Source organism: Dermacentor silvarum, chromosome 2 (assembly GCF_013339745.2).
Source record: "Dermacentor silvarum isolate Dsil-2018 chromosome 2, BIME_Dsil_1.4, whole genome shotgun sequence".
Taxonomy (NCBI): domain Eukaryota; kingdom Metazoa; phylum Arthropoda; class Arachnida; order Ixodida; family Ixodidae; genus Dermacentor; species Dermacentor silvarum.
Window position 1 is genome coordinate 215,688,976 of NC_051155.1, and position 12,300 is coordinate 215,701,275.

General features: G+C 46.3%; 1 protein-coding gene across 8 annotated transcripts in view; it reads right to left on the minus strand.

Moving 5' to 3' along the window:
• The window catches only part of LOC119442594 (DENN domain-containing protein Crag), a 91,871-nt gene that overhangs the window by 33,052 nt on the left and 46,519 nt on the right, over nucleotides 1-12,300 (minus strand). For all 8 annotated transcript variants that reach the window (XM_049662249.1, XM_037707524.2, XM_037707529.2 and 5 more), the window contains exons 24-25: nucleotides 10,435-10,596; nucleotides 9,013-9,166 (exon numbers count right to left, since the gene is read on the minus strand). In XM_049662249.1, the coding sequence (XP_049518206.1) occupies nucleotides 9,013-9,166; nucleotides 10,435-10,596 (316 nt within the window). The remainder of the gene's footprint in view (nucleotides 1-9,012; nucleotides 9,167-10,434; nucleotides 10,597-12,300) is intronic.

Sequence of the window (12,300 nt, forward strand, 5' to 3'; positions counted from 1 at the left end):
AAGCTCTTCTTGAAGGCATTCAGTACGGCTTCCTTGTTCTTCAGTACAATTGACAATGTTGAATGTGGTACACCGAATCGCTTTGCGATTTCACATTTCTGACGGTTACTCTTTTCCACCTCGCATATCAAAATAACTTTTTGTTCTAAGGTCAGACACTTTCACACAGGGACTGGTGGTGCCATTTCCAACTGAAAATCAGAAAAGCACACGGGAGGCACGCATACAGAATTAATCCACAAACCATGTGTTGACAAAGCCTGCACCGGGCGATGCATGCGCGCAGACAACCATAAAGGAAGTAGTGCGTCTCGATTCGGTTCACTTAGGCATGCCAGGCATGCGGAAGGTGGCGCGAAGTAACATTTGTCTGAACCGTTACGCACTTTGCGCACCACTTCCACAGCACTGCTCGCCACTGATAACGTACGAGCGCAACATGGCGCAAAAGGGTGCACCGATGGGGAGGCTGAGGGTCACTCAGCTCAAAAGGTGAGTAGCACCACCGTGCGCGCACACCCACTCGCCGCTGATAACACGCAAGCGCAGCATGGAGGAAAAGGGTGCTCAGGCGGCGCGATGAGGCAGCTACCCAGCGCAGAAAGCTTCACTCGGCATGAAAGACAATGAGCGCCGCCGCGAGCGCGCACACACCTCTTGCCAGCTCGCTCTAAGCGCAGCAGCTTATCGGTATGCTTCAAGTAATCCGGTATAAAAAGCATGCATTTGGGTTGGGACTGGGAAAAAGTTCGAATAAAGCGATAATTCGAGTAACACGGCTTTGTTATGACAAGGGTTTACTATATGTCTTTGAGCCTGAATTAGTCCATGGTTAAAGATGCAGGCAAAGCTGGAAACACAAGTCATTCTAGATATTTTCAACGAGTTCACATAAGAATTTACACTGATAGAACAGTCCAAATTAAGAGCTTTGAAATATTGAGGTGACCATCATGAAAAACATATGATGCAGCTTTATAGTGTTGTGACGTCGGAAACTCGAGGGACAAACGAAACGCACTTGTCAGCAGGAGCAGTAACAAGAACAGACAGCTCTTTAATATCGCGCGCTAGTCACTGCTTCATCTTCTTCTTGCTCTCTATGTTTTTCACAAGTGCCAATATGTCTTGTTACGTCGCCGTCTTTGCCGCACTACAGACGCCGCAATATGCTAGAAATGGCATCCAATGCAAAAGCGTGTTAAAGACTGTAATGTAATCTACACATGGCAATAATAAAGTGTGGTAATGTCCAGGACCACGGCTAAAACCAATACAGTGGAATCTCGATGATACGAATCTCACGGGGTTACAAAAAATATTTGTATTAGCCGAAATTCATATCATCGAAACACAATTAAAACTAGCTAAATTAAGGAGTCAGAGGTGAACTCATTCATGCACACGCACATAAAGAGCATTTACAGTATAGACCACTTATAACGCAACCGTTTATAGTGCAGAACTGGCTACAACGTGGCCTTTTCCAACTCCCGTTTACCCTCCAATAGAATTCCATGTATATGCATACCACTTAGAGTGCAGCCGCGTGAGACGAAATACCGGTTATAATCCGGCTTCCGCGGGAAAAATCTCGCCGACAAGGGTGGTAGCGAGCACGCTTCTCAACGAGGTGCGCCCAACGATGGGAGAGGAGATCAACGAGGGCGATGCAGAGACGTGGATCATGAGTCCAAGGGCAATAAAATTGTCGCCGCGTGCCGTATGTGCAAGTGATAGCGCGTGGGGGACGCACGCCTTCACGGAGAGCGAACGCACAGCCGAGAGCAAACGCGGCTTCCGTCGCGCGAAAGGCCGTGGGGGTATGGGAGGGAAGGGAGGGCGACGCTGCGCTGCAGCACCAAATGGGTATCTTGCACGTTGTAAGTGGTATCTTGCAACTGGGTGCAAGGGTAACTGGCGACGCAATCTCCCACACGAAAGGAGCAAAGCGGGAAGGCAGCGCAGGAGGGAGAGAGGGGGGGGGGGTGGCTTCTAATCTGCCAACAAATGCGTTTTTGTACTTGGCGCCTGTGCCGGCTGTCGGTGTTGTCGCTCGCACCGTATCTTGAAAGCGATCTCCACACGGCTCTGACCTTTGTATGCGCTGTGCTTACGCCGCTCAGTTTCCCTTGAAGCAATAGACCGCACGAACCTTTGCTCGCTGCGGCGGCCGCGCTTCCCCACGCCTGCGTGGGGAAAAGCACAAAAGGAAAAGCAACAAAAGCACCACCGCTTCAAACTCTTCCCGCCCAGTCATGGGCTCCGCGCTGTCCGGCGCCGCGTCCGAGCCTCCGTACCAAAAGAGAAAGGGAGAAAGTGCGTGACTGCGCGCTGTTCTCTTTCGCGGCCGTCAGTGGGGCGGCGTTCATTCATATCAACCGACACGGGTCGAAAATCAATTTGTAACAACAGTTCTCTAGCACGTTACAAAGTAATGGGGCTCGGCCGGGACCACAGAAAATTCGTATTATCCGGAAATTCGTATTAGCCGTGATCGTATCATCGAGATTCCACTGTACTGTTATAAGGCAAAATGTGGACTAGCACAAACCTGCTTTGTCCTAAACATACAGACACAATAGCATACAAGCTTCAGCAGCATTTCACATGATGTCATGCCTGTTTCAAGTAGCAATGTAGTAACAGTAGTGACTGGAATGTTGCACTGCTGTTCACACGACAAGTGGTAATTATACTGCTTTTTTTCCTTACATTATATAGACCTATACTTTATCTCAGTAGTTCCTTGTAATGCTGTGGAAGCTGCTAGACTCCTTAACCAATAGGAAAGGTGAATGCCTTTCCAAATGTGTTCATCCGTGCCGTGCCGTCTCCTCGCTGTCCTGTCGATTCAAATCAGTGGGTGCTTTCATTGATACAACAAATGTTTTGGTGCTCTAGCCATAAGCTGCCTTTACGTGAAAGCAACAGTGAGGCATAACATTGTTTATACTAGTCCTCAGTAGTTCCATGCAGCCTCCTTGGCCAACAGCAGGGGCAAATGCCCCCCTAAATATGTTCACCTGCGTCGTGTTTCCTGCTGGGCATCTAGTGGGCATTTCCTTGTTACCCTGCTGTCTCTGTTATGTTCGTAGGCTTACCGGTACAGTGAACGCTCATTAACATTTGAGATAAACACAGTTCTCTTAATAACTGCATCCATACTGGTACTCTTCCCGTTTTCTTTTCTGACCGCACCAAACACATTGGGCACTAGGAAACTTGTTTTTTTCTGAAAATGCAGGGTCTTTGATTATAGCACTCAGGAGGTTTACCTGATGCTATTTTCCTGAACGGTGGCACACCACCCTGTGACAGCCATTACCATGATACATAAAACCTAAAGTCCCTGGATAGGGTTCGTTCTTACATGTAAAAAAAAAAAAAAAAAGCATATACAAGGACTTACGTTAGACCCACTGCAAAAGCACCACCTATCCGCTTTACCACAGTACAACACATACTGAGATATCAACATTTTAGCATATCGTCATTGTATGCAGTGCTAGAGCATAGGTATATTAAATTATTGATGCAGTGAAGAATCAGGCTTTTAGAGCATTCAGCATTGCCAATGCATTAACAGCGCTATTACTGTGGCACCACCTGTAAGGTGGAAATTAACTCTTTCTGTACCGCGCCCATTGGGCATCGTTAGCCCGCTATCAATGGTATGAAACGCCGCTTTCGAGACCTTTCGTGCTACTCACGGACACACTGCGCTATCGGACGTTGTGGGGATGCACGACTCTCACGTGTCTCCTGTAATCCGGCTTCACCGCGTGGCTAAGTGCCGGCGGCGGTCGTGGTGGTTGCGGCGCATTACGAGAGATGGCGCGAGTATCGCAATGCTAACGCCACCGAACGGCGGGGTGACTTTAGAGAAAAAGGTCAAACGCGCTTCCTCTTTGGCTTGGGATCGGTGACCAACACGCACGAACGCTTCGTGCGTGCGCCAGCCTGCTTCGCCGGACCGTCTTGGGAGGCAAAGAGCAGGACACCGGTATGGACGAACACGGATCGTTCGAACGCGCCACCGTTCGCATGACGGTACACGTGAACGATTAGGCGATGGTGTCACAGCATGGGGCGAACATATTCCCTCGCTATCGGGTCGCGGTGAGTCGGACTTCCTTGATTTGTGGCGCGCCCATGTAAATGTTCTAGTATTGGTAGTAATTCGGCTAGTGTGTATTAGTGTATGAAAGATGCAATAGATGCCCTTTTGATTGTTTGGACTACTGTGTTGTCGTTCCTTTGTCCCAAGAGCACATGTGAGACCCCACAACGTGAAGGAGGAGAACTATATTTGTGTTTTCAAAGCAGTTCGCTCTTTTCCAGCCAGGCGGTGATTTTTAAACGCGCGCCGAAGTTTTGCGATCATCAAAGCAGAATGCAAAAATGTCTGACTCCGGAAGCGGCGTGCACGCTTTGGGAGATCACAGATTCCACTGCCTCTGCGGCTGATCTTATCGATGCATTGATCAGCAGCGAGCAGGAGGACGCTGACTTTTCACAGGATTTTGAGTGTGAAAGCGGCCACAACGCAAACCAGCCCGGAACATCGGCGGCTGCCGCCCGGCACGCCCAACCATAGTGCTTGCAATTCAATTTTTGTAGCGGAATACCTGCTCAATCAAAAATTTAGATTTTTTCGGAGATTGTGCCAATTAGACAGCAATACATTTTGTATATCTCATAATTTTTGTTACATTTTTTACTTAGTAAACAAAAGTGTGTCTTTACAAACTTTTGTTTAGCCTGTTAAGTACACTGCAATTTTCAACGACTTTAGAAACAGAAACCAAAACATGTTAAGCAGCCTGTACAAAATTCTTTGCAAACAGACACCTTGTGGGAATGCACGCAGATTTGGATATCTTCGCAGTGGCCATGCAGTTATCACACGATGATCACATGCTCGCAGAGGGTAGCGGGGAGAGGGCACGTTTCACCACTCCCACTGCTTTTCATGCCTGTCCACGACGCCGCAGCCAAGGCACCCCGTTCCCTCCTTTCCCCTTTCTTTGAACCAGCGAGACTCCCTCTCCGCCGCTCAGGAGAAGCAGCATTCTCCCAATGGGTTTTTGTCTTTCAAGCTGACGAGCTTGCAACTGGCTGCAACTCAACTCAGCCGCGGAGACCGCTGCACGCCGTCCACGCGTGCAGCGAGTGACTGCCCCGGGCCCGAGCGCGGATCCATGCTAGGTGAGCTGAACCCTTATCAGCCTCTTGTGTGGTTCTTCCACAAAATACTGGTTACAGTGCGGTTGCCTGGAAGTTCGGCAGTCAACCTAGACGGCAAACGCTCCCCTCAAGCCACAAATACCGTATTTACTCGAATCTAACGCGCACATTTTTTCCTGATAAAACAGGCCCGAAAATTGCGTGCGCGTTAGAATCAAGTATGACCATAAATCTGCGTTACCATATAGCCGTCGGCATTTCAAAATGACCGCCTCGCACGCGCGTCGAGCCTAGCTACTCTCGAGCTTAGCTACCGTAGCTTCCTCCATGTGCTGCAGTACACGTGCTTAGGCAATAGTCTACCGTCTGTCTTTACGTTCTCTGCGTTTGCTCTATCAGCATGCAGTACCGAGTTCATCATGATGCCACATTTAAAAGCAAAGTGATCATGTGTGCGGAGTCGGACGGAAATCGGGCCGCATCACGGGCGTTCGGAGAATCCGAAATTTGCGTTCGGGACTGGCGCAAACAGAAGGAAAGGATTTTTGCCAGCAAGGCAATGCGGAACGGTTTCAGTGGACCGAAGCAGGACGTAATCTGCGACGATCCACTTCGGCGATACGATCGCCTTGGCCCTATCTTGAAAGCAATCTGCGACGGAGAAAGTCCGCCGCGCGCCATGTTTTCGACGCGTATAGGTCGCGTTGAAGCGAGAAGCATGATAGTACGAAGGTTAATTCGCTCGCCGTGCTTCGTCGCTCGAGGGTTTTGACAGTTCATTTCCGCGGTCAACAAGTGACATGTGTTCATGTTTGCTTGTACGCGCGTGACACCGTGCTTGTTAATTTATTTAGTAGGCAAATACGGAACCTAGAGCACGGTGACAGCGACGGCAGAAATGTGCCTGGAGTGTCCATTATCGCAATAAAATAGATGTTTTGGTTATAGTGTGGTACCGCTTATAGTGTGGATATTCGAGACTCTGGGAACTTACGTTATAAGCAGTCTACACTGTAGTTAGCGGCAAAAAGAACAACGTTAACACATTGTAAAAATTCTTCAATGCATGAGGCTGACATTGACATGACAGAGTGACAACACAGAAAGGGCGTGATGTGCACCCCGCGAAATCAACATATTGTTCTCTAGAAGAAAGGTAAGATGAAAACCAGCGAGTAATTGCGGGGCTTTGTAATACAGAATTAATTTTTGTGATTAATTTCGGGTGGGACACTTTGTCAAATGCTTTCGCAAGGTCGAAGAAGATTAGGTCTGTTTGACCACCAGAGTTTAACGTTTCAGAGAGGTCACGTACGATTTCTGTAAGCTGGGTGGTTGTTGATAGCTTTTTTCGGAAACCATGCTGTCCAGGAAAAAACAAGTTGTGTTTGTCCAAGTAAGAAACTAATTCTTTATAAATAATGTGCTCGAGAAGTTTAGAACACGCGCCTGTAATAGAAATTGGTCTATAATTTGCCATGTCCGCAGTGCTGCCACTTCTGTGTATAGGTATAATTTTTTCGCGTTTCCATGCTACCGGAAAGCAACCACTATCAACGGAGGACTGAAAAATTTTAGTAAGGTATTTAGAGTTCCATTCTGCATATCTACGCAAAAACTCGTTTGAAATGCCGTCAGGACCAGGGCTCTTCTTAACATCAATATTCAGCAAGAGATTTAAAACACCTTGTTCATTGATTTCAATTTCTGCAATAGGTGGTCTAGTAGGTGTGTTGGCTACATGAGGTGTATGACCATTATCTTTAGTAAAAACGGATGTAAAGTAAGAATTAAAACTATCAGCTTGCAATGCAGCAGTACTATTGGATTCCGAAGATAACGGTTTTGTGGATGAATTGACATAACGCCAGAACTTCTGAGGTGCCTTCCTCAATACAGAAAGTAATACAATGCAATACAGAAAGCAAGCTAATGGGTCTATAATTGTTTAATTTTTTAACGTCTCCCTTCTTATGGATTAGTATAACATTGGCGTTCTTCCAGCTCTCTGGTACACTTGAGGTCATGAGACATTGCGTATAAAGGGCGGCAAGCTTTTCAAGCATGATATCTCCTCCATCTTTGATTAAATTGACTGTTACTCCATCTTCTCCAGCAGCTTTTCCCCTGGTCATGTCTTGCAAGTTCCTCCTAACTTCATCGCTAGTTATAGAAGGAGCCTCTGTATCCTGTTCATCACTACTTAGAATGAAAGTAGCTTGGCTGCTCTGGGTACAGTACAGGTCAGTATAGAATTCTGCTGCTTTTACTATGTCATCGAAATTGCTGATGATATTACCCTGCTTATTTCTCAATGCATACATCTTGCCTTGTCCTATGCCAAGTTTTCTTCTCATTGATTTATGCTGCGTCCAAATTTTACTGCTTCCTCAATCTTTTCCACGTTATAATTTCGAATATCCCTTACTTTCTTCTTGTTGATCAGTTTTGACAGTTCAGCAAATTCTATCTGATCTCTCGAGTTTGCCACTTTCGTGTTTTGTCGTTTTTTTTTTAGGTCCTTTGTTACTTGGGAGAGCTTACCTACTGGTTGCCCTTGGTGCCTTACCTCCCACTTCCAATTGCTGCTTCTGAGATCAGCCTAGTAGCAGTTTCATTCATTACGTCTATGTTGTCTTCATCTTCCTGTTCTAAAGCTGCATATTTGTTTGCAAGCACCAGCCCGAATTGGTCTGCTTTTACCCTTACTGCGTCTAGGTTGGCCTGTTTCTTCTTGACTAATTTTACTCTTTCTCTCTTAAAATTGAGAGAAATCCTAGACCTCACTAACCTATGGTCACTGCACTTTACCCTACCTAACACTTCTACATCCTGCACTATGCTCGGATCGGCAGAGAGTATGAAATTTATTTCATTCCTTGTTTCTCCATTAGGGCTTTTCCAGGTCCTCTTCCTGTTGGTGCGCTTCCGGAAGAAGGTATTTATTATTCGGAGCCGATTCCTTTCCGCGAATTCTACCAACATTTCTCCTTTAACGATCCTTGAATCGATGCCGTAGTTGCTAATTGCTTGCTCACCAGCCTGGTTTTTCCCCACGTTTGCATTGAAGTCACCCATGACTACAGTATACTGAGTTTGCACCTTTCTCATCGCTAATTCAACATCTTCATAAAACTGTTTTATTTCTTCATCATCGTGACTGGAGGTTGGGGCATGGGCTTGTACTACCTTCATTCGATACCTCTTATTCAGCTTTATTACGACAACTGCTACCCTCTCATTAATGCTGTAGAATTCATCAATGTTGCCCGCTTTGTCCTTATGGATTAGAAATCCTACCCCGAATTCTCTCTTATCTGAAAGACCTCTGTAGCAGAGGACATGGCCATTAGTCAGCACTGCATAAGCCTCACCAGTTCTTCTAACCTCACTAAGGGTAATAATATCCCAGGCAATGCCTGATAATTCCTCAAACAGCCTGCTAAGCTAGCCTCACTTGAGAGGGTGCACGTGTTGAACGTTGCCAGGTTCAGATTCCAGTGGCGGCCTGTCCAGACCCAGAGATTCTTAGCACCATCTGGCGCGTCGCAGGTCTGACCGCCGCCTTGGTCAGGTGCTTCGCAGCCACTGGGGACTGAGGGCCATGGGTTAATTGCAGAAGTATATATACATATGTACACACATATATTTTGTTTAGTCCTCAAAACATATCAACTGTGTTACATTTATGCAAGCATGGCATGTTTTTCTGCAACTTGCTTGGAAACTGAGCTACCAGTAGCAGAGACCTCAGCTGTTCCTTTGTGCAACCCCTGCACGCTTCTGTCCCATGCGAGGAGTCCACACTGTAGAGCTACTCACATGTTATTGGGCCTCCGCTGGTTGGCACGGTCACTCGCGCTATGGTAGCGCCGCCGACCACTTTGCAGCCTGTCTGCCATAATGCCACCATTGCTACGCAGGAAGGCATTTTGCCGCATGGCTTCACTTGTAATAAGGACCCCCGCAGAAGGCACTACACAAAAAGACATGCACACATTAGCTCTTCCAGGCTCTGAGCTGCTGAAGGAGGACAAAGGATGAGAAAAGGGATGGTGAGGTTCTTTGCGACAACCACGAGAGAGGGGAATCACTCAGCTGACACTACAGATTCATAATAAGCACACAAATGCAGTGTACTCACAATAATTCAAACTTGGTTAATTTAAAATTTTAACTATTCACGCAAATCTAAAAATGTTTGTCGGTCGACTATGTTTTCAATGCATTTTGAGGCTTCATGATTCAAACAAGTCTTTCAGTTAAAACATTCCTGCTTTCCTGCGTGGGCAGAGCAATACTAGCAAACACACCTGGTCAGAGGGCATCCCTAAGAAATAGTCAAAATGTGCCCACATTGGATATTCAAGCGGCCGCAGGCGTTGGCAGGAGCCAAGTGGTACCACTGATGCGATTGTGCAGTCATGGTTGTGATAATCCATATGTGCACATATGAGTGCCCTCTCCTACCTGTAACCCTCAGCAGTCAGTAAGGTACTTACTTTTGCAAATTATTTTAAAGCAAACCTTTCTTTGCCTATGAACAAAGATGAACAAAGATGCACAAACTGTGAACAAACAAGATATGAGTCCTCGCAAATGGTGTACTTACGCATAATGTGCAGCCAGTACCTAAATGCAATAAAGAAAGCAGAACTGCCCATCACAAAAATGAATGTTTTCTAATTATTGCTTCTTGCTACATAGCTTTTCAAGATTGTGGATAACAAAAGTACAATAGAACGGAAATATGACAACACAGATTAAAAAAGGTGGGAAGAAGGAGGCGACCAACTTGCTTCAAAATGAATTCTGCGAACACAGGATGTGTGATAAAAAAAAAAAACTAAACAAAGCAGCAGCTGTTATTCCTGTTATGCTGTTATTCCTTTCGTAGTTTCCATTACTTGGTCACTAACGACTATTGTAAGCTTAACACATGGCAACAAGGAAACTTTAACAGAATGTTTTCAATTAGGTTGTTGAACTGTCATGCACGAGCAATCTTTTTATGTCATACTATAAACATAACACTTAACCAAATGTAACACAATAACAAAATATTTTATTAGTGAGCATATTCACTTTACAGTTTATACAGTGGATTACTCTTATACTGGGACTGGTGGCATAGCATTCTAGATTTGCATGAAATCCTTTGTGGCCCAACAGCTACAATTTTCAACAAGAGAACGAACAGCAAATTGGATGCAGGAAAAACAATACACTCAGACAATGGGGTACCTATAGCGTCTGTCAATGATGATGCACTTCCAAGAGCTCCGACCGAACCGCGGATCAAGCTGTTAACCCGATTCCGGAATCGATCCGACTCGGTGAAGTCCAGTTCCTCAAAGCGCATGCTTTGTACCACAGCACCACTCCTCCTTTGCCTCTGTTGGGGAGCTGCAATGACAGTTTGTAAAAAATGCTCGATTTCACAAATGAATGCTATCTGAACGATGAACTTGGTGTTATTCCAATAGGTGGACTGAGTATGAAGTTCTAAAACACTTCATATAGGCTTCCAAAACCAAGAGAGGGGTTCATAGAAGATGGAGGCTTGAAGTGATTAACACTGTTAGAACAAGAAATGTCACTGAAGCCAACGTTTCGACAAGGTTACTTGCCTACATCTGGGGACGTATTCTGCTACAATCTGCTTCGGCGATACTATCGATTTTGCCACGCCTTTGCCATCACGTGCGAGCTGATTAGCTAGTTGAGCAAAATCAGATGAGCTCATTGGCTGGTTGAGCATGTGCTTAACCAGAAAATGAGCTCATCTGATTTTTGAAGACGCGGCCAAATCGATAGTATCGCCGAAGTGGATTGCTGCAGAATACATACCCAGGGCAACTTTCCTTGTTCGATCACTGTTAATGCAGGCTTGAGCGTCTAGATAGGTTACCCTGTAGGAGAGTGTAGCCATCAGTGCTTTCTTAATGGAGATGCATATGGTGGCACAGTGAACCACTGTGCCACCATTCTAATTGATGAACCTTAACGTATTACAAGGCAATGACCAGCACAGTCTTGTTACACCATCTAGAAAAAGCTTTAAGAAGCATGATGACAAGAGAAATTCAGTATCTCATGATGCCAGTCAACGGGAATGCGTTTAGCATTGAATCAATACAGCGACACAATGTATTGCCACCGTCAAAATGAGTTATGTATGAGCTGTGTGCTGCAGCTGGACTCCACCTTCACGACCTAAGAACACTCGGCGCCATCTAGCGGCACTGCCACCAAGGCTGCGTGTGGCCTCTGAAATGCATGGCGCACCAGAGCGTACAAATGCTGAGAAATGCGTCGTGCAGCAGCAAGGCTTCTCTCTCGCATTTCTTTACAAACACACTGCACCCGGCAGTGCCGGCCTCTAGTGGCACTGCCGAGAAGTTAGCGTGTGGCCTCCGAGATGGGGAGACATGGTGCTGGTGTGTGCGAACGCTGAGAATCGTTCCCTCGCTTGCTACACACCCAGTGTGATATACACAGCGACCCAAGTTGGCAAGAGGTTCACTGAAGAGCAGCACATATTCAGTACATTCATGGCACAGCTCGCTAAAGCATTGGGGTGAAAGATGTTCATTGAAAAGTGGCATATACCCAGTGCATTTGTGGTGCAGCCTGCTAAGGCATCGGGTTGCTGTCCTTGAGGAACTTGTGTGACGTGGGTTCAATTCCGCCCAGCATCGGAGAAATTTAAAGAATCTCCGACGACCCAAGTTGGCATCAAAGAGGTTCATTGAATACCAGCACAGACCGAGTGGCATTTACCCAGTGCTCCAAATCGGTGTCAAAGAGTTTCACTGAACAGTGGTACATACTCAGTTCCACACCTACAGTGACCTATGTCGATGGGAAAGAGGTTCATTGAAGAGTGGCACATATGTACACATTGCCACTCATATGTACACTCAAGTTGTGTACATGTGGACATGTACAAGTTGGTCTAACAGCAGGTTTTGAACCCTATTCCCTCAGCACTGCAGCTCGATGCTCTGACCATTCGACCATGGACTACACAGTGACCCAGGTTGGTGGGAAAACAGATACAAACATACATAGAGACATGGGTAGATAGTCAGCCCCCTCCCCCCCGGA